A 22,839-nucleotide genomic window follows, 5' to 3' on the forward strand; every position below is an offset into this window, starting at 1 on the left:
ACGCGCCCTATAGGCAGTAGTAGTGTTAGGGAGACTTGCCAAAGATCTCCCACTGAATAGGTGCTGGCTTACTGAACAGGCAGAGCCGAGATTCGAACCCAGGTCTCCTGTGTCAGAGGCAGAGCATTACACCATCCAGCCACCACTAAAATAAATAAATGTGGCACCAGGGAGGGCGGTGGATGGGAGGGGTTTGGGGTTAGAGGTGGGTGCCCGTCGTGCATCGTGGTGTTGATTGCCATTACCACCACACACACCTGGTTCCAGCACCTTCAACTGGACCACCAGGTAGACACGTTGCGGCAACAATTTTTCATCCAGTTCGATAAAATTGTCGATTCAGATGGTCAACTGGGCCAGAAAAAAAAAAATAAATAAATAAAAGCTAGCTGTACATGTGTAGAGGAGACCTGGACACAATGGTATTTAGCAGTAATACAATGTGGCCTCCTGATACATGAAGTGTCATTTTAATAAATGGGCTGCTTACAAACAGCAACTTGGGTTAATGGGATACATGTTTGTTTAACTCCCCTCTTCTTATCCGCTGTTTGAAAAAGAACAAATAAGGAACGGTCATTTAGCAAATGAGCCCTCCCAATTTATATCCCATTCTAAACCCATTAAAGGGGAAATGCGCTTCTTTCTTCATCTTTTCCGTTTCCAATCTGCTCACATGTAACTAATTACCAGCAGAGTTCCAAACAAGTTTGTGCTGTGGTAGAGAGCGACATACAGCCGCGGTGAACGCTTCCTGCAGACGCCTGTGCATCAACTCAATGGGATGATTAGGATATCAGTAAAGCGTGGTTACCAATATTCTACTATCAGCTTGCTAACTGTGGTAGATTTCTCTAGGTCTTTCGCATGTCATGAGGGACTTACGAGCTCAAATCACAAAAAGAGGTCGGTACCTGCATGAATTTTGAAGGCCCGGATGACGCCATCTGCGCAAACCTGTGGAGCCGCCTGCCTCGCAGCTCCCAAGCCTCCCCCCATTTGGGCTCACCTGGCCAGCAGCAATAATCTCACTTGTCCACTGCCACGGGTCCCCAGGTCCGTGCTGTCACTTCATCCAGTGTTCTATTCACTTCCTGTCCTGTGGAAAAGCCAAAGTTCAAACAGTAGAGGGCGCTCTACTGTTAAACATTCGGCTTGTCACAGCCTGAGCAGCGCTATAGCCGCAATTCCCATTATGGCCTATGGTGGTGCCTGACTTGGAAAAACAATAGCTGAAAACGGTATGGACCAGCCAGGCTTATCCAGCAGTTCTGCAAATTTTTGCACACTCTCACAATCTGCATGCAAAGATTTGCGCAAAAATGTCATGAAAATTAATTAAGCCACTTTTTGCACAGAAATCCAGGAGAAACTGAACACCCGGAAGGATTAAGGGAATCCAAACTCGGGTTCAAAACCTCATATTTAGCAAAGGAGAGGGAAGCCTTTGGATCTTATAGAGGAGGCTTCCCGGGTCCTCCCCCAGGACCCTCCTGCTGGTTGGGGCTGCACTCTTCCGGCTCATTGCACAGCCACAGTGTGGATGAGCTTGTGCTTGAAGAGGACCGCGGCCCAGTTCAGAGTACCAACAAGCCCTTGTCCGTAATCTTTGGAGGGTCTGCAAGTGGCAACGGGGTACCGGAGGATGAAAAGGGAAGCCTCTATAGCAATCAAAGGCTTCCTGCTAGGCCCATACCCACTATGCGATTCTTCCAATGATAGGCAAGCAACCGTTACCGGGATCTCGTGATGTAGATACAGACGTGCAATTATGTGAGCATCGTTTAGAGACAACCATCACGGCACATTGGATCTTTAACCACTTGCCGACCGCGCACTCATACCACGTGTTGGCAAAGTGGCAGCTGCAGGACCAGCGACGCAGTTCTGCGTCGCCGGCTGCAGGCTAATTAATCAGGAAGCAGCCACTCGCGCGAGCGGCTGCTTCCTGTCAATTCACGGCGGGGGGCTCTGTGAATAGCCTGCGGGCCGCCGATCGCGGCTCGCAGGCTAAATGTAAACACAAGCGGAAATAATCCGCTTTGTTTACATTCGTACAACGCTGCTAACAGTAGCAGCGTTGTACCAGATCAGCGATCCCCGGCCAATCAGCGGCCAGGGATCGCTGTCACATGACAGGCAGGAGCCTGTTAGAGGCTGCACAGGACAGATCCGTTCCTGTGCAGCCTCCTATCTCTCGGGGAAGGGAGGGAGGAGAGGGAGGGGGGGAATTTCACCGCGGAGGGAGGCTTTGAGGTGCCCCCCGCAACACCCAGGCAGGCAGGAGCGATCAGACCCCCCCAGCACATCATCCCCCTAGTGGGGAAAAAAGGGGGCGATCTGGTCGCTCTGCCTGCACCCTGATCTGTGCTGGGGGCTGCACAGCCCACCCAGCACAGATCAGCTAAAACAGCGCTGGTCCTTAAGGGGGGGTAAAGGGTGGGTCCTCAAGTGGTTAAGATCCCCGACCACTCCTGCGCAGAGTACACACGATTTATTAAACTATCATTCACGCCCATCGTGTGCCGTCACGTGTACCCACCGGCAGGGAGGTGGACCGGGGAACGATTGTAGTCGTGGGGCGGGCACTGTGATCCGTCTTCCTGCATCGTTCGGGTGATTATTCAGCTTTAGGCAAGTATGTCATTTTGTACACTTTAAGATGAGTTTATGGGGATACTTGAGATATCTACCAAGCATAGGGAGTACTTGGCCAACACAATTATTGATAATGGGGTACACATAATACTGTTCCAAAATACTAGGTTAGTGTAAGCAGGGCTGTGGAGTCGGAGCAATTTTGGGCACCCGGAGTCGGAGAAGAAGTAGTTGATTTCATAAACTGAGGAGTCGGAGTTGGGTGATTTTTTTTACAAAATCCACAGCCCTGTTAAGTATTAGACTGAGGAGTCGGAGCCATTTTGGGTACCCGGAGTCGAAGTTGGAGTCGTGGTTTCATAAACTGAGGAGTCAGAAGATTTTTGTACTGACTCCACAGCCCTGAGTGTAAGGATGGACAACTTAATGTGGAACTCACAAACTAGAAACATTTTTCGAAGCCTGCTAAAGAACTACAATAATAAAAAAGTTAGGCACAAACTTTAAAGCAAACTTTGCTCCTGGGAATTGTCCTGGCAAGTTTGGTGTAATAAAAGAATACTAAACATGCATACAATGGAGAGTCTATAAAGTGACCCACAGTAAGTACGCCTAGACTCATTCCAGCCTTCACTGCACATATATACCCTTGTCTGCCTTCTGTACGTCCAGCTGTATTTAGAAAGGAAGGTAATAACAAGGGATGGAGTTAGTCATCTCCAGACCATCACTCACAGTGTTATTACAGGCAATTTAACTTTCCCAGCATAGAAAGTTACGAAAACTTTCAGACCTGGAAAAATGTAACTGTCCTTTTTCTTCCCCCACCTCAACGCCCAGAACAAACGCCCCAAGGCAGATCAGTCACAACCAAAGAATCGAGAGTTCTACTCACCGGACTGGTTTCTTCTGGACTTTCTGAGGATCTGGCGGAGTGTACGGGATGATCTTTGGCTCAAAGTTTTCACTATTGTCCACGCCAGCGGCAACTGAGTTTGGTTTCCTCACTCCGCTCACATCGTTCCTGGCATCAAGCGTTTGGCTTGGTAATTTAGGTGCAGTGACACAATGTTCGTCGACCCAGTTAACACCAAATAGGCTGATGGTAAACCCTAGAGAGATGCCCACCACCACGGGGCACGCAGGCCGCAGCAGCGAGAGAAACATGGACAGCCTCATTGCTACGGAAAGCCAGGGGACCTCAACCAGCAGTGGGGGCACTGGGCCACCGACTAAAAAGGGTTCCGTGGCCCTCACTTTCACAGGGAAAGTCGGGAGCCCGGAAAGGAGAAGTGGAGGTAAGGCAGTGGGTTAGTGGTGGAAAGACAATGTGAAGGCGGAACACCAGAATAAAATCAGCATTTGCTGAACTGTAGTGAGTTGAAGAAGGCAAAAATCAGAAAGTTAAGAAAGACCACACAAAATGGGCAATGGGGAGGCAAATTACCCACAGACAGAAGTGGGGCTGGATAGTTTGAGGAGGAGGAACAAGAGGTTCAGTAGCAGTTAAAGAAAAGGTGTTGGGGAGGTGGGGCACAAGGCTAAAGAGGTCCTACGTAGCAACAGCTATGGTCAAAAATGTAACAAAACAAAAAAAAGTGAAAGCAGAGGTAGAAAAGGTGAAGGCCCAGTTGCAAAGATTTACTGGATTGTAGCAGCACCTGGTTATAGGGGGGGGGGGGGGGAGGAAGGGGGGACAGGAGAGGATGAAAGGATCCCAGAAAGCAATCAGAAGCAACAGAAATGATTAGTGATGCATAGGAAAATGGGGGTTGTAGTAGTGGAAGAGGTCAGAGTATCTGACACCAGTAGGAGAATGGAGGTTGCAGTAGTTGAAGCAGGTAGAGTATCAGACAACAGTAGAAGAATCAGACAATAGTAGAAAAATCAGACAATTGTAGGAGAATGGGGGTTGTAGTAGTGGAAGAGAGCAGAGTATCAGACAGTAGTAGGAGAATGGGGGTTGCAGTAGTGGAAGAGGGCAGAGTATCAGACAGTAGTAGGAGAATGGGGGTTGCAGTAGTTGGAGGGGGTTGCAGTAGTGGAAGAGGGTACAGATAATCAGGGGTGCAGTGGATTATGCCCAGAGGCAGGCATGTATTGGAAGGCAGCAGATGAGGGTCAGCCAGGAACAAGGTTCAAGGATATCCAGTCCACCTCCTGGTCCCCGGGCGTCTCTACAGCCGCGGCTCCTGTGGTCTTTCTGCAGGTCAGTCCCCCCTCTATCTGCCCCCTCGCACGTCCCGTAGCCACTAGCCAGTGTGCCATTCACTTCTCTTCCTCCTCCTCTAATAGCAGCTCCCAGCAACCGCCTGACGTGTCACCTCTCCGTCCCCGCCCCTTCCCTCGCCACTAGCCGCCTCTCCGCCCTCGCCACGCCCACCCCGGGCTTTGCAGCGAGGCTTGGAACGCAAAGCCGGCGCGCGTGGGAACCCGAGGTCTGCGGTGTGATTGGCTGCGGAGAAGAGCGAGGGGGCGTGAGCTGACATGCTGGCTGGCATCTACAAGTTAGGGTGAGCCGTGGGGCTTCAGGTGAGAGGAGTAGTACTGGTGGCAGGAGGTACATGGCTGCCAATGTGCCCATAGAGCTGTGCTGTGAGCTGGCTGCCAGTACATGCCCATCTATTATACAGTACTATAGCATATATATAATAAGCTTATTCTTTCTAGTGCATGCTGTGCTCTATGCACGCCCAGCTGCTGGTTAATCTTGTAGTAACAGTTGACAAATCTGTACTAGAAGCATGTTGGCATTTTTCCAGAGCTACCTATCCCCACTGTCCTCCTCTGCACAAAGACAATACAAGTTTCCTATTACTCATTTGAGATACAAAACAAATCCTCTTTGAATTTGATGGGCATAAATCATAATTGGGCGCTTACATATTAGGCCGTCGACCAGTGGCCTAAAGGTGCCCATACATGTACTGATTTGAAAATCAGTGCCGGAACAAACATGTCCGAACGATGATTCGACCAGTTTCAGGCCGAAATCAGTCTAATTCTGGGCATACACGGGGTCGAGGCAGGCTTATCAAACGAGCAGCTGATGGCTCGATTGATAATATCCGACAGGTCCGATGACCCGTTGGATCGATTCCCCGCTCGATCCCCGCGGGCAGAGAATGAAGCGGAAGATAAGCAAGCGCCTGCGGGGACGAGCAGGAATCGGTCCGGACGGTGGAGGGTACGCGGCGGGGGTCGATCCGCGCCGCCGGGTCGACCCATGTATTCCCAGCATAATGCATCTATCATACATGCTGGAAAGAGCTCTGTCAGGACTTGTTCACACCTCGGGTGTTTTCGCTATTTTTTCAGCGCCGGCGATTTTCTAAATTGCCCTGAGGTCTCTTGCGCACTACATGCGATTCCGATTTTTTTATATGTCCGATTTTGGATTCCAACTAAAAATGTTAGCAGCCTGCAGTACGTTTTTTAATCGTAATCCAAAATCGGATCAGATTAAAAAAAAAAATCAGAATCGCATGTAGTGTGCAAAAGGCCTAAAAGTGCTTGTGCAATGATTCCTGAAGGGACTGTTCATATCTGCGTGTTTCCGATGCCTGCACCATTTTTGGAGCGATTTTGCTATAATGTAAGGCATAGGACAAGCGCAAAACGCTCACAAAATTCACTTTATGTGGCAATTGCGTTTGCGCTTTCATTAATAAATACGTGGTACTGATGTCAGGAAGTGAACAAACAGAACCACTCTGCAAAAGCACTTAGAAAAGCGCTTTATAGAAAATCAAAGAGCGCAGGTAAGAGCCTGGAAGGGGAGGGCGAAATCACTCACAAAATCGCAAAAAGCTGGCCTCAGCAATTGCGATTTTAATGTGAACAATGCCTCAAAGTGGCTTGATCATGTGCGTGGAGGTAATGGCGTTCGATAACGAGGCGATTGACAAATGCGCCAGACCCTCAACCGCTGTCACCCCTAGTTTAAAATGTCCCTAATGCCTTGCAGTATAAAATCTCACCTGTCTTGCTGCCTCGACTCCGGCCCTCATCCATCAACCCCCCCTAAATGGCACCAACACGTGTTTGTGATGTCACCACGTGGTGGCACTTGGGGTGACAGCAGAGGAGGATGATAGCCACGGCAGTGGAACAAGTGAAATCTATTGGGAATAGGCCTGCAGTGTATGGGCAGGCTCGGTTCGATCAGAGATCTGTATCTTGGTTGATCTGCCCATAATACTTTCAGGTAGGATAGCAGTTTATTTGTCACAAAACGAACAGCTGAGCTAGTCAATGGACGGCAGCTCAGTGCTGCCTGGGAGCGTGGAGACTCTGCGATCGACCATTAGACAGATCCCTGAATCTGATCAGAGAGGGATTTATTGTCTGCCCACACACTGCACAGCGAAATCCTGCTGCCTCCCCCCAAGTGTATATGTCTTGTAAGTAGGCCTGAAGGATTTTAGGAAAAAATTGAATTGAGCGATTTCTGTCCGCAATCACAATTTCGATTGGATTCAGGATTTCATCAATCAAGCAATTGTTCCTCTCCTATGCGCCGCTGTCCCCGTCTGTCTTTGTGCATCCTGTGTCTTTTTGTGCCCCCTTTGTATCCCCTCTTTCTGTGCCCCCCTCTGTGTGTCTCTCTCTGTGCCTCCATGTCCCCCAAGCTGCGGCAGTGCTAGGCGGTATTCCAGCACGAGTCCAGTGATGCCCGTCTATCCATTTCGCCTCCTGCAAGCTCTAATGCACGGCATACTTCCTGTATGCCATGTGACATACAGGAACCAGGAAGTATGCCGTGCACGAGCCGGCAAACAGCAAGAGAGGTCGGACTGCGTTGGACTCGTGTCGGAAGGTATGTCCAACACTGCCGATGCTGCGGGCCGCACATGCCGGGACTTGGGGTAAGTTTGAAGCCACTTCTTCAAACTTCCCCAAGAAATTGTTGCTTTGACGATTCCGAAATTGTGATCTTGGTGATCGCGATTTCGGTTTAAATTCGATTTATCTTTCAGGCCTAGTTGTAAGTTTTTAAACTCTGCACAAGGGAGGGGGGGAGACATATAAACTTGGGGGGGACACCGGCCAGTCGTCGCGGTATCAAACGCATTACAGCCACGCAATCCTTTCAACCTATTTTGGATGGAGATCTATCAAAAAATTGGTCAGGTGGCCATTTTGCGGTACCGATTCTCATTCAATCTGATGAAAATATTGTATATTTATATGAAAAGTTGAGCAGCCCGGAAAATCTAATAATGTATGGGCAACCTTGGTACCCACCTGATCCGCCAGATGATTGATATCTCTCTGTCTAGAAATTTATCACAGAGTAGCAATTATTCTACTACCGCTTACTCCTCGACTTCCGATCAAATCTCAACAGAAATCTGAGCAAGAGAATGATGTCACCACCAGTGATACATTTCAGAATGTAAATCAGGGAGAGGAAAGATTTTACAACGGGCAAACACTGACCAAATAACGTATAAATTTATTGTCAAAAATTTTTTATTTTATAGTTTATTGTCAAAAATATGCAATTTTATTTATTATGATATTTTTTACTACAGTAAAACTTTTTTAAACTTATCTCATTAGCACGGTGGCGTACCAGTTAGTGCTCTTGCCTTGGAGCGCTGAGTCCCCGGTTTGTACCCCATCCAAGGCACTATCTGTATGACGTTTGTATGTTCTGCCTGTGTCTGTATGGGTTGCCTCTGGGCACTCCGGTTTCCTCCCACATCCCAAAGACATACAGATAAGTTATTTGGCTTCCCCATAAATTGGCCCTAGACTATGATACATACACCACATGATACATACATAGACATATGACTATGGTAGGGATTAGATTGTGAGCCCCTCTAAGGGACAATTAAGTGGCAAGACAATATACTTTAAACAGCGCTGTGCAAGATGTTGGCGCTATATAAATACTACTACTAATAATACTTATCTGAATAGAGGGAAGCATCTGGAGGATCCAGTGATTTGAGACTGATTCATGGTACCGTCTTTTTCCATCAATTATGTAAACGCCGCAGTAGATCCCGTCATCTCATCCTGAACGGTTTACACTCACCAATTCCTGCTTCCTCCAAGGGTTGCCTAATGCTTTTCTGCTCGGTAGCTGAAAAGAATTTGACAAAGCTGCTGCCACGCCAGACACCTGTGTGTACCGTCCCTTAGGCCCCGTTCACATAGCCTAACTGAATAGATGCCTGCTTACTGATTCGAACCCAGGTCATCTGTGATTCCTTAAAGGAGTTATCAGGGAAAATCTACAAAATGAGCATTACTCACCTGGGGCTTTCTCCAGCCCCTTGCAGCCGACTGTCCCACGCCGACCTCTCCGCTCTGCGCCGCCGTCCCGGTCTACGTGAAGGCGCAGTAAGCCACGTACAACGCGGGCTTGATTGACAGGCGGTTCATGCAGGCGCAGTGAGGACGACCTCGGGGTCGGCCTCCGCACCGTGCACGGAGACCGGAAGGGCAGCGGAGCGGTCGGCGTGGGACAGTCGGCTGCAAAGGGCTGGAGAAAGCCCCAGGTGAGTAAAGCTCCTTTTGTAGATTTTCCCTAATAACTCCTTTAACCATTACACTATCCAGCCGCTCTGATGGTCTGTTCTGGTCTGGATGAAACCTGCTGCGGATGCGGGGGATGTTTCCCCCCCCCCATTCCATTGTAAGCTTGCAAGGGCAGGACTCTCTCACCCTTTGTGTCTAGGAAATTTGTTATTCATTTCATAGCTTGCGCTCTGTTATACATTTTATTCATCATGTTACAGATCTGTCATTGTAATCACCAGTTCTGTACCAGTGTCCATATTTGATGTATATTATTGTCTTTATCATTAGGTACCCCTTGTTGTTTTCCTACTTTGTACAGCATCACGGAATATGTTAAAGAGGAACTGTAACAACAAAACGTCCCCTGGGGGGTACTCACCTCGGATGGGGGAAGCCTCCAGATCCTAATGAGGCTTCCCACGTCGTCCTCCGTCCCTCGGGGTCTCGCTGCAGCCCTCCGTATAGCGGTGACGTCAATATTTACCTTCCCGGCTCCTGCGCAGGCGCTCTGACGGCTGTCTGCTCCGAAGTAGGTGGAAATACCCGATTGCCGTCGGGTCTGCTCTACTGCGCAGGCGCAAGTTTCCGGCGCCTGCGCAGTAGAGCGGACCCGACGGAGATCGGGTATTTCCGTCTATTTCCGTGCCGAAAGCAGCCACAGCGCCCCCGCTGGAGCCTGCAAAGGTAAATATTGAAGTCACAGTCGGGCCTGTCGCCGGCTGTTCGGAGGGCTGCAGCGAGACCCCCGTGAGACAGAGGACGGCGTGGGAAGCCTCATTAGGATCCAGAGGCTTCCCCCACCCGAGGTGAGTACCCCCTAGGGGAGGTTTTTCATGTTACAGAGTCTCTTTAATGCTTTATAAATCAATAATAATGATGATGCGTTTCAACCTTAGGCTATATGGGATACGCCTCTGCCTGTCTTGGAGAATGCCGGCGGCACAGTAGTGCGGCCCGCTTACCGCAACAGATCCGTTTATAAAATAGGATCCGTTCACTGTCAGTTTGGCAATGCAGTAAGGCTTTGTTCACATTTAAAATTGAGATTGCTGACGCCATTGATTTTTGAATTTTTTGCGCTACTTCAGTGTTCTCCTCAGAAATTTTTTCCAGCTGGGTGGCATGAAAAAGTAGCCGGGTGGGGCGAAAGTAGAAAATGCAGGGCCAGGGCTTCTATGAGCAATTCTGCTTACAGCATAGGAGGAGGTGAGCCGATGACAGCCGGGTGGAGCACCCGGCTAAAAGAGCCTGGGGAGAACACTGTACTTTTTTCCCCCTCCTGGCGCTTACTTGCACGTTGCAATTTTGTGTGACGCACTTTTCTAAGCATTTTGCAGAGCGATTCTGTTTTTTCACTTCCTGGCACAAGTCAGAAAGTGAACAATTTGCCCCGGAAAATAATAAATACAATGTATTTATTCATGAAAGTGCTGGGGAAATCACTATACAAAGCAATTTTCCAAGCGTTTTGTGATTTCCCTATAGCTGCCATTATAGGCAAATCGCCCAAAAAATGAAACAGGCAGCGCTTCGGTGAGCGGATCAGAATCAAACTGCTCAGATGTGAACACTCTCATAGGGAATCATTGCACAATCGCTTTTAGGGCGATTTTCAAAATGACCGGCGCTTAAAAAAAAAAAAAAGCAAAAACGCCCTAGGTATGAACAAGCCCTAAAGGCAGCCATACACTGGTCGATTATGCCACCAGATCGACCAGCAGATAGATCCCTCAGTGATCGAATCTGAGCAAAGAGGGATCTATTGGCTGCCTACACTGCAAACAGATTTTGAATCGATTTCACTATGAAACTGATTCACAATCTGTGGAGCTGCCGCCGTCCCCGGCATACATTACCTCATCCAGCCAGTTTGAGTCCCCCGGTCTCCGCTGTCTCTTCTCTGCGCTGGGCTCCGGCTGACTTCACTTTACTTCCTGTCGGGGGAAGTTTAAACAGTAGAGGGCGCTCTACTTTTTAAACTTCCCCTGACAGGAAGTAAGTGAAGCCAGCCGGAGCCCAGCGCGGAGAAGGAACAGCGGGGACACACGCCAGCGGAACAGGTAATGTATTGCCACCCGGTCGTCGGACATTTGAACGCCGCTACTGACGCACTCCCGACCCGCCGGCGATCGAGCGAAATTTTGCGCGAAGACAGATCGGCGGGATCGATCATTTTCAGGCGGAAATCTGTTGAACGGTCAGCGTTTGGGCATCGATTTCACAGCAGAATCGATTACAGTGATCGAATCTGCTGTCTATCGGTGGTAAATCGGGCAAGTGTATGGGCACCTTAAAAGGGACAAAAATGCTGAAGCAAGGCTTCTCATTTCTTGCCAAGAAATTCTCATAGCATCAGTGAGGAGACAGCATGTGACCTGAAAGCTCCCCCAATCAATCCAATGAGCACATATTTACTGTTTACACTGACAGTCCCCACCATGGGAAGGTGGTGGTGGTGGGGGGGAGGGGGTTCCTCTGTTTACGATAGGCAGAACAAAAGCCAGTGTCAGGTCATTTCAAAGCCCACTGCTCCCCTGCTAATCACCGAAATGTGACCCACAATAGCCCATCCAATAATCAGTTATTCATTAGAAACTCTGACAATGGCCCATAGAGACCTGGACTGATGCTGGAGGTTTACCTAAACAGCATAAAGTGCATTTGCTAGATAGAGTTTATATTTGGAGAGGTGGTTCCTTCCCACCTTACATTAAATGCTGTTTTATATGTGTTCAGTCAGTGATTAGATATGCAAAGCATGAAGGACAGTTCTCTACAGACTTGGGCTGGGCTCCTCAAACTATGGAGAGGAGAAGAATGTACTATAGATTCCTTGTTGTGCCTGGAATACACAATATGTTTGCATAGCTCCTAACTGTCCCTCTTTTGGAGGGACAGTCCCTCTTTGGGAGCCCTGTCCCTCTTTCCTCCTCATGTGTCCCTCTTTCAGGACTTTGTCCCTCTTTCTATGTACATATATATATTTCTCTACTAAATGTGTTTAATTGACTCTGAAATGTATTCCCATCCTTTAAATTGATATATTACTAATTTTAAAGAGACACTGAAGCAAAAAAATGTGATGATATAATGAATTGGTTATGTAGTACAGCTAAGAAATAAAGCATTAAGGTCCGTACACACGCCGGACTGGAGGCAATGACGGGTCCGTCGTCACCTCCTGCTGGGTGGGCGTTCCAGCGACAGTCCGGCGTGTGTACAGTCTGTCGGCGGACTGATACGGCTGTTTCTGAGCGATCCGCCAGGCGGATCGCTCAGAAACAGCCGTATCAGTCTGCAGACAGACTGTACACACGCCGGACTGTCGCTGGAACGCCCACCCAGCGGGAGGTGACGAAGGACCCGTCGTTGCCTCCAGTCCGACGTGTGTATGGACCTTTAGGAGCAGAGACATAAGTCTAATATTTGTTTCCAGTACAGGAAGAGTTAAGAAACTCCAGTTGTTATCTATGCAAATAGCCACTGAGCTCTGTGTTGTGGAGAGCTCTGACTTCTGATTAGGTTATCTCAGCTGTATTGTGTTTTTCTTTTGCAGAAAACAGTTCAGGACAGGTCAAAAATTCACTGCCTGTTTTGCAAAAAACTTTTAGAATGCTGAATAATGCAGGGCTGTTGAGTCGGTACAAAAATCTTCCAACTCCGACTCTTCGGTTTATGAAACCGCGACTCCGACTCCGGGTACCCAAAATGGCTCCGACTCCTCGACTCCGACTCCTTAGTCTAATACTTAACAGGGCAAAAATGTACAAAATCATCCGACTCTGACTCCTCAGTTTACGAAACCACAACTCTGACTCCGGGTACCCAAAATTGCTCCGACTCCTCGACTACAACTCCGACTCCACAGCCCTGGAGTAATGTGTAAACTGCAAGTATTAGAGAATGATGCAATGTTATAAAGAAAAAAAAAAAAAAAGCTGTATAACTGAAAATAAAAATATGAGAGTATTTTTTTTTGCTACCAATGTTCTAGTAATTATCCGTACTACGCAACCAATTCATGATATCATAATTTTTTTTTCGCTTCAGTGGGCTTGATTCACAAAGCGGTGCTAACTGTTAGCACGCCTGTGAAAACCCCCTTAGCACGTCTAAACAAGCTTTTCGCGCATAAAACTTTACGCGCGCAAAACTTTATGCGCATAAAACTTTACGCGCGTACTGCACAGAGCGCAGGGCGCTCCGCGCGAAGTGCCCATTAAAGCCTATGGGACTTAGCGCGCGTAAAATTTTGCGCGCGTAAAACTTTGCGCGCGCAAAGTTAGAGCGCGATCTGATTGAGAAATCCGGTGCTAACCTACTTAGCACCCTGGTTAGCGCGTCTAAAGACTTTAGACGTGCTAAGTAGGTTAGCACCGCTTTGTGAATCAAGCCCAGTGTCTCTTTAAATTGTTAATATGAAGGGAAATAAACCAGGATAGAAAGTACCAGTGTGGTTTGAATTATAAAACAACATATTTTTCTCATGAAATCTTTATGGTATGCCCAATGCCAGATGGGGAATACCGCGTATTATCGCACTATTCCCCGAAACTCCTCGGGAATCTGTTTTTTGGCGGCGTGGCTGCCACATCACCACTTCACAGTGTGAAACGGGCCTGAATGTCATGCTGGGTACACACCATGCGCTTTCCCGCTCGATCCACGGATCGATCGGGATGGATTCGATTATTTCCGACATGCTCGACTCTGGTTTCGATGGTTCCGATTTTGCATACTTAACATGCAAAAATCGACGGCTGGACCGATCGAAATCCCCGAGCATGTGGGAAATAATCGAATCGATTCCGATCGCCCCGCGGATCAAGCGGGAAAGTGCATGGTGTGTACCCAGCATTATTATTCACTTGTGGCGTACGTTCAGTGGAGGCCAGCAATGTCCAGGGACTGCTCTATTCACTGATAGAAGGTCATGACAGAATATAAACTGTACTGTGTAGCTGACTGCCTGGACTGCATGTTATTATAGAGCAGCCTGTTATCTGCCTCACAGCAGGCCATTGTCCTCTGATATCAGTGCCTTGAGGTTTCAAAATCCCCCCCTGCAAGGCCTATTGATAGCTATATTGACCTGATATCTATAGCCAGGGGGAGAAGCTTTCTATTCCTTTGCAATGCAGATTTGTACAACACAGCCAGCAGTTATTCCACCAAACAACCCCCATCCTCTATCTAGAGGTCCTTCAATGCCTACAGTTCAGTCTCCACAGCCCAGCTATCAGCAAGTCAAATATGATTTGCATCAGTTTGAATAAAGAGAGACCAACTCCCTTTGTCTGCTTTCCTTGAGGCCAGAAACCCACTAGGAGCGATTTCTAATCTCTAGTGATTTGAAAAAGCTCTTGCTAATGCAATGCTATGGGGGATTTTTATAAAATCACATCGCTCAAGTGGGATCATACCCATAGCATTACATTTGCAAGAGCTTTTCAAATCACAAAGCGCTCAGAACAGCGCTCCTAGTGGGTTTCTGGCCTTATAGATTAACCAATGAGACGCCACAGAATAAAAACATAGAAAATGCCTAGGGCTTGATTCACAAAGCGGTGCTAACTGTTAGCATGCCTGTGAAAAGCCCCTTAGCACGTCTAAAAGAGCTTTTCGCGCGCTAGTGCCCATTAAAGCCTATGGGACTTAGCACACACATGGGACTTAGCACACGCAAAACTTTGTGTGCTGTACTTAGCGCGCGATCTGATTGAGAAATCCGGTGCTAACCTACTTAGCAGTGGCGTACCTAGGCCATTTGACACCCGGTGCTGGGTATTATAAGACACACCCCCCCCCCCCCCCCAAAAAGGACCTAGTGCAGCAAACTACGTGTGCCACGGCAGGTAATGCCAGTTATAGGTGCCCCTAGTATAGGTAATATAGTTGCCCCAGTATATGTATTAAAATTGCCCCAAGTATAGTTAGCTAGAATAGTTGCCACCAGTATAGGTAGCTATTATAGTTGCCTCCACCCCAGTATAGTTGTCTGTAGTATAGTTGCCCCAGTATAGGTAGCTATTATACTTGCCCCCACCCCAGTATAGTTGTCTGTAGTATAGTTGCCCCAGTATAGGTAATATAGTTGCCCTAGTATACTTGCCCCCAGTGTAGCTAGTATAGTTGCCCCAGTATAGCTTCCCCCAGTGTAGCTAGCGTAGTTGCCCCCAGTGTAATTATCATAGTTGCCCCCAGTGTAGCCAGCATAGTTGCCCCCTTTGTAGCCAGCATAGTTGCCCCCAGTGTAGCCAGCATAGTTGCCCCCTTTGTAGCCAGCATAGTTGCCCCCTTTGTAGCCAGCATAGTTGCCCCCAGTGTAGCCAGCATAGTTGCCCCCTTTGTAGCCAGCATAGTTGCCCCCAGTGTAGCCAGCATAGTTGCCCCCTTTGTAGCCAGCATAGTTGCCCCCTTTGTAGCCAGCATAGTTGCCCCCAGTGTAGCCAGCATAGTTGCCCCCTTTGTAGCCAGCATAGTTGCCCCCAGTGTAGCCAGCATAGTTGCCCCCAGTGTAGCCAGCATAGTTGCCCCCAGTGTAGCCAGCATAGTTGCCCCCTTTGTAGCCAGCATAGTTGCCCCCAGTGTAGCCAGCATAGTTGCCCCCTTTGTAGCCAGCATAGTTGCCCCCAGTGTAGCCAGCATAGTTGCCCCCTTTGTAGCCAGCATAGTTGCCCCCTTTGTAGCCAGCATAGTTGCCCCCTTTGTAGCCAGCCTAGTTGCCCCCAGTGTAGCCAGCATAGTTGCCCCTTAGCCAGCATAGTTGCCCCCAGTGTAGCCAGCATAGTTGCCCCCAGTGTAGCCAGCATAGTTGCCCCCAGTGTAGCCAGCATAGTTGCCCCCTTTGTAGCCAGCCTAGTTGCCCCCAGTGTAGCCAGCATAGTTGCCCCCAGTGTAGCCAGCCTAGTTGCCCCCAGTGTAGCCAGCATAGTTGCCCCCAGTGTAGCCAGCATAGTTGCCCCCTTTGTAGCCAGCATAGTTGCCCCCAGTGTAGCCAGCATAGTTGCCCCCAGTGTAGCCAGCATAGTTGCCCCCAGTGTAGCCAGCATAGTTGCCCCCATTTGCATAGTTGCCCCCAGTGTAGCCTGAATAGTTGCCCCAGGACTCCCAAGAGGGGAAGAAACGCTAGAAGGAGGGGCTTGAGGGCAGAGGCGGGGAGGGGGGCCAGAACCCCCCCACTCCCTCACCTGGGTCCCCTCCTTCTGCTCTCTCCCCCTCCAGAATAGCGGCAGCAAGGAGGCGCGGTGGGCGGGCGGAGGATTACTCACCTCACTTCCGCGTTCCAAGCGCTGGAACGCAGCGTCCCCTCGTCACAAGTCTCCGCCTTCAATGCCGCCCACTGTGCTTCCTGATTGAAGGAAGCACAGTGGGCGACATTGAAGGCGGAGACCTGTGACGAGGGGACGCTGCCAGCACTTGGAACGCGGAAGTAAGGTGAGTAATCCTCCGCCCGCCCACCGCGCCTCCTTGCTGCCGCTATTCTGGAGAGGGAGAGAGCAGAAGGAGGGGGACCCAGGTGAGGGAGTGGGGGTTCTGGCCCCCCTCCCCGCCGCTGCCCTCAAGCCCCTCCTTCTAGCGTTTCTTCCCCCTCCTTCCTGCTCTGCCGCTGTAGGGGCCAGGGGGGCTTGGCGACACCCCCTTGCCTGTCCATCACCCGGTGCGCCACGCCCCCCCCTGCGCCCAATGATAGGAACGCCACTGCTACTTAGCACCCTGGTTAGCACGTCTAAAGACTTTAGACGTGCTAAGTAGGTTAGCACCGCTTTGTGAATCAAGCCCCTGGAGCAAGCATGCAGCTAATCTTGTCAGATCTAACAATGTTAAAAACAGCTGATCTGCTGCAGGCTTGTTCAGGGTTTATGGCAAAAAACATTAGAGGCAGAGGATCAGCAGGACTGCCAGGCAACTGGTATTGCTTAAAAGGAAATAAATATGGCAGCCTCCCTATCCCTCTCTCTTCAATTGTCCTTTAAAGAGGATCTGTAAAATTAAAAAATTCCCCTGAAGGGTACTCACCTCGCCTCTGGATCCGATCGAGGCTTCCCAGGTCCTCCTGTGCCCCACGGTGGTCTCGCTGCAGCGCACTGAACAGCAGGCAAGTAAATACTTACCTTCCCGGCTCCAGCGCAGGTGCCGCAACGGCGCTACGCTCGTAAATAGGCGGAAATAGCCGATCCCAAACGGGTCTGCTCTACTGCGCTGCCGCAAGTCGCCTGTGCCTGTGCAGTAGAGCGGCCCCGACTTGAGTTCGTCCATTTCTGCCTATTTCCGAGCGGAGAGCCGCAACAGCGCCACCCGCTGGAACAGGGAAAGATAAATATTGCACAGCCTGACAATTTGTCGGCTGTACATTCAGTGGGCTGCAGCGAGACCGCCATGGGACCGGAGGAGGACGGGGAAGCCTCAATAGGATCCTTAGGCTTCCCCCTCCCTGGGTGAGTACCCCCCAGGGGAACTTTTTCCATTAAAAGAGGCCCTGTAGTGATATATAGTAGAATTAAATATCCCGATTTGAAAATCTACAGGTATGTATTACTGTATATTGGAATGTAGCCCCGCCCTCCCCCTGAGGCTTAAAGAGAACCTGAGGTGGGGTTCTGACAATGAAATCCACATACAGAGGCTGGGTCTGCCTTTACTGCCCAGCCTCTGTTGCTATCCAGATCCCCCCTTAACCCCCTGGCCTCTGCTATCCCCCATAAATCACAGCCGCGCTGTCGACACGCAGCGTGTCACAGCGGGCTGTGTTTACCTCTTTACTGTCACTCTCGCTGCTCCCCCGCCTCCTCCATAGCTCCGGTCCCTGCCCGGGTCCCTTCCCGCTGATTGGAGGAAAGGGAAGCGGGCAGGGACCGGATCTGTACAGGAGGCGGGGGGAGCCGGCTGTGATTTATGGGGGATAGCAGAGCGCAGGGGCGGCTTAGGGGGGATCTGGATAGCAACAGAGGCTGGGCTGTATAGGCAGACCCAGCCTCTGTGTGTAGATAGCATTGTCAGAACCTCACCTGGGGTTCTCTTTAACCTAAGCTGTTTATTATGCGCATTCTGGAAGGCAAGAGATAGTTTCTCTGGCCAAAGATGGTTTGCATTGTTTATCTTTATTGAAGGAATGCTGGTTTTTCCAGTCCTTAAGCTGGCCATACACTGGCCTGATTTGCCACCGTTTCGACAGCAGATTCGATCACTGGGATCGAATCTGCTGCCAATCGTTCGCGCTACACGCCGAATTTCGATCCTTTTCGTCCGATCCCGTTAATCGCTCCGTGCGGAAAATTAGCGTCGATCGCCCGCGGGTAGGGAGCGCGTCGCTAGCGGCGTTCGAGTACCCGACGACCGACGCAATAGAGCGGCAATACATTACCTGCTCCGTCGGCACGACTACCCCCGGTCACCGCTGCTCCGTGTCCGCGCTGGTCTCCGGCATGCTTCAGTTCCTCCTGCCCGGCAGGAAGTTTAAACAGTAGAGGGCGCTCTACTGTTTAAACTTACTGCCGGGCAGGAAGAAGTAAAGCATGCCGGGGCCGGAGGCCAGAGCGGAGACGGAGCAGCGGTGACCTGGGGACTGGAGTCGCGCCGGCGGAGCAGGTAATGTATGCGGGCGGGGGAAGCGGCGGCAGCACCACCACCACAACAACAGATTGTGAACGGTTTCAGTCTGAAATCGGTTCACAATCTCTTTGCAGTAAAGGTAGCCATACGATCCCTCTCTGATCAGATTCGATCAGATAGGGATCTGTCAGTTGGTCGAATCTGATGGCAAATCGACCAGTGTATGGCTACCTTAACAAAATCAACTAAAACCTGAGATAAAGTCTCTGAGTTAGCCCCAGCAACCAATCAGGTGCTTGCTTTCATCCGCCAGCCTGTATCGGAATAACGGAGCACAAAATGTGCCTGGTTATTGTGAGTACCGGTTGTCTTCATCTTCCGCTCCCCTCTGAGGGCCGGTTCACATTGGGCGTTTTCAGGCGATCGCGTTCAAGTCCGCGATCAGGTTTTCGTCGGCAAAATTCCCGTCACTAGAACGAGAATCACAGCGCAATCGCCCCAAAGACGCTGCATGCAGCGCATTTGGAATTGATCGAAATCGCAAACGCCGCAGTGTGAATATATCCATAGGGATACATGAGTAGCGATCAGCAAGGCGCTGAAAAAGTGCCAAGTGTGAAGCATCCCTCACAGGTCATGTGACGGCACAGAGTCCAGTCTCTAAGTCCATTTCCTTCCACGGTGAAACCATCAATCTTATCTTAGCCGTAGGTGACGTGGCGGCAGAATAATGGCCTGAGCGGGTAATAAATGGATAAAAGTACAACCAGCGGCAGTAAATGTAATCAGTCAGCTGATAAGGGCAGAGGTAAGCGGACTCAAGGCAGTGATTTCTCAGCATTAGCGAGCACCTGTCTTCTCGTTTCCACGCCACAGACCTGCGCTATACGTTTTATGTATAGCAATGTAAGGCTCATCAGCTGTAGAAATCTATGGTAACCTATGACTTGGGTCACATGGGCGAATGCTGGTAGCGATTGGTCGGTGTCGTGTTTGTGCTGAATTCTTATCGATCGTGCTGCTGCCTAGCTAGATTGTATCCCTCGATGCAAATGGAATGAATGCAGTCATTGCTTGTGTGCTGATGGTTAGAGATGGCCCAGCCTTGGAGAACTCATGGGGAAGCATGTGATCAGTTTGATCAGCTGATAGATTTGTAAGCCTCTGATTTGCTGTGATGACTTCCTGGTTTAACACATGATCATAACCAGCAAATCAGAGCCTTAGAACTCTATCAGCTGATCAAACTGATCATGTGCTTCTCCATGAGTTCTCCAATGCTGGGCCATCCCTACTGATGGTGACCGCACTTAGGCCAGGTGCGCACTGCAGATCGCTATCGTGATCACGCAGCGTTTTTCCTGGTGTTTTGTATGGCTATTTCTGGAGCGATTTCCAGTACTTTTAGAAGCCATTTTATTTCAGCGATTTGTGTAGCAATTGCGATATCCATTTTTTTTCTGTCTGTGGGTTATTATTTAGAATTTGTATAGCGCTGACATCTTCCGCATCGCTGTACAGAGTATATAGTGTCTTGTCAGAGGGGCTCACAATCTAATCCCTACTATAGTCATATGTCTATGTATGTATCGTGCAGTATAGTAGTCTAGGGACAATTTTTAGGGGAGTGCCAATTCTGTATGTTTTTGGGATGTAAGAGGAAACAGAGTGCCCGGAGGAAACCCACAAAGACACGGGGAGAACATACAAATTCCATGCTGATAGTGCCCTGGCTGGGATTTGCACCTGGGGCCCAGCGCTGCAAGGCGAAAGTGCTAATCACTATGCCACCGTGCTGCTGTACAGCGATTGAAAAGATTTCTATGCTTTATATTTCTATACAGCATTCCTATACTTATATACTGCAGGACCCACAAGTGGGCTTTAGCACATTCACAATCACTCCTGTGGGTTCGCCGGCATTGACTTTCTTTAGCCTCGTGCTTATGCTGCCAAAATCACTTGAGTGGGCCATAGAACCTAATTGTCAGCAGTGCTGTCACGTTCAATAATTATTTCGTCCAAATACCGATTGGAGATGCCATCATTTGTATTCAGTTTTCATAAGAGTTATTTTATTTTATTTTTTTTTAAACTAGACCAACAGCCAGACGCTGGGTACTTCCTGTTCTGTAGACTGTAGACTGACCACTGGTATAGGCTGTTCAGTCACTAGTACTACTAATTCAGTCACTACTACTGCAACTAATGTGGTCGGACCAACTGATAAACAATCGTTATGAACAACATTGATTGAACGTGTGTACATGGCATAATCGACCGTGAAAATCGATAGGTGTATGGGCACCTTAAAGTTCCTTACACACAGCAGATGACACTCAGCTGTAGCGATAAAGAAAACTGTCGCGAAAATCTTAAAATTTAAAACACATTCAAATAAGAAGTACATTTTTTCCTGAGTAAAATGAGCCATGAATGACTTTTCTCCTATGCTACTGTCACTTATGCTGGGGATACACGGTACGTTTCTGTACCGTGTATCGACCCGCTGATCCGGCCAGCTGATAATATTCAGCTGGCCCGATCATGCCGCTCGACCCGCGGCCACTCGATTCCTGACGGCGGACAATGGCAGGAAATCGAGCGGCTGATAAGCACCGCCGGCGGGGACGGGCAGGGAATCGATCCACGCGCGGACAAGCGGGGACGCGGCGGGGGTCCATCAGCCGCCGGGTCGACCCATGTATGCCCAGCATTACAGTAGGCCGTAGAAATCTGTCATTACTGATTTTGGGTTAGTCCATCTCTTCATAGGGGATTCTCAGCATGGCCTTTACTATTTATAAAGACATTCCCAGAAAAAAATGTATACAATTAGGGCCTGTTTCCACTACACACAGATTGGATGCAGAATGAATGCAGAAAAACTCCAATGAATGCCTATGTGCCTTTTTCCACTTAGGCCTCTTGCACACTGCATGCATTTCAGATTCCGATTCCGCTTTAATCTGTTTTTACATCCGATTCCGATTCAGATTTTTAATCTTAACTGCATGCTGCGTTTTTTGATCCGTTTTTCTGTTGAATGTATTCAAGGAAAATCGGAAACGGAATCGGAAACGGAATCGGAATCGGAAAACGGATTTGCAGTGTGCAGGGAGCCTAAACACGATTTTTGCTGATGCAGATTTTCCCATAGGCATTCATTGGAGTCAGTTTTTCTGCATCCAATCTGCGTGTAGTGGATACAGGCCCTTATGCTGGCAGCCTCCCTGCTTACCGTACACTTTTTTGGCAGTTGGATGGAGCAACTGCCATTCACTAAGTGCTTTTATGAATAAAGAAAATCCTAATGCTACGTACACACTTGCGATAACTATCGTTTGCAAGGAACGATAGTTACCAGACGAACGATATTGGAAAGATTGGAATGCAACGATGGGATGCAGCGATCATCCTACACATTTTAACGATCGTTCTCGCAGAAAAGAACGATCAGAGGGAAATGTTGCGTACATATTTATATAAAATTATAAAAAAAACACTAACATGGAGTTACAATAGATAAAAATATATGATAGTTAACTTGAGAACAAAGTTTGTTTGAAATTTGTAATGTAACAATCTTTACGGGTCGCGCTACACAGGAAGTACGGAAGCTGGGCAGAATCCAATGCAGGCGCATTGGCCCTTGTAACGATCGTTCTCGGCAGATGACTGTACACACTATAGTTTTGCAACGATTGTCGCTCGATATGATCCGTCCTGTTGGATTTTCTCATCGTGCCGATATCGTTCGTTTGTCGTTGAACTTAATGATCGTTTGGTAAAGTTCTTCCCCCAATTGTCGGCAGAACGATCGTTAAGCCGCTGTTTCAAACGACCATAGTCGCCAGTGTGTACGTACCATAAGAACCCTGATAAGATGGGCTAGTCCAGGGGTCGGCAACCCGCGGCTCCGGAGCCGCATGCGGCTCTTTTTCTCCTTCGCCGCGGCTCCTAGGCGGCTCCGGTGTCAGTGGCTGACAGGCTGCGGGGCGCGTGTGACGCGTGTGACGTTGTTGCTGGCCGGCAGCCTATCAGAGGGGCCGCCGGACCAGTGCCATGCAGGGCTTCGGGCGGCCATTTTCCCGTAGCCCTGCAGGCAGGACGTGACGTAGGTAGAGCATCGTGGGAGTTGCGCGCCACTAG

General features: G+C 49.2%; 2 protein-coding genes across 4 annotated transcripts in view; one reads left to right on the forward strand and one right to left on the reverse strand.

Moving 5' to 3' along the window:
- The window catches only part of CHPF (chondroitin polymerizing factor), a 77,706-nt gene extending 72,778 nt beyond the window's left edge, over positions 1 to 4,928 (reverse strand). The window contains exon 1 of the mRNA XM_068245944.1: positions 3,494 to 4,928. Coding sequence (XP_068102045.1) covers positions 3,494 to 3,777 — 284 coding nt within the window. The 5' untranslated portion in view covers positions 3,778 to 4,928. The remainder of the gene's footprint in view (positions 1 to 3,493) is intronic.
- Positions 4,929 to 5,032: 104 nt separating this feature from the next.
- Positions 5,033 to 22,839, forward strand: part of LOC137525874 (peroxisomal N(1)-acetyl-spermine/spermidine oxidase-like) — a 54,153-nt gene continuing 36,346 nt past the window's right edge. The window contains exon 1 of one of the 3 annotated variants that reach the window (XM_068247091.1): positions 5,033 to 5,130. Coding sequence is in view for 2 of the 3 variants with exons in the window: in XM_068247088.1 (XP_068103189.1) it covers positions 5,163 to 5,230 (68 nt within the window). In the remaining variant the exon portion in view is untranslated. Of the gene's footprint in view, positions 5,131 to 5,158; positions 5,231 to 22,839 lie in introns of those variants that run through there. The other 2 variants (XM_068247089.1, XM_068247088.1) reach the window with 2 other exon arrangements.

This window comes from Hyperolius riggenbachi, chromosome 7, assembly GCF_040937935.1.
Source record: "Hyperolius riggenbachi isolate aHypRig1 chromosome 7, aHypRig1.pri, whole genome shotgun sequence".
Lineage (NCBI taxonomy): Eukaryota > Metazoa > Chordata > Amphibia > Anura > Hyperoliidae > Hyperolius > Hyperolius riggenbachi.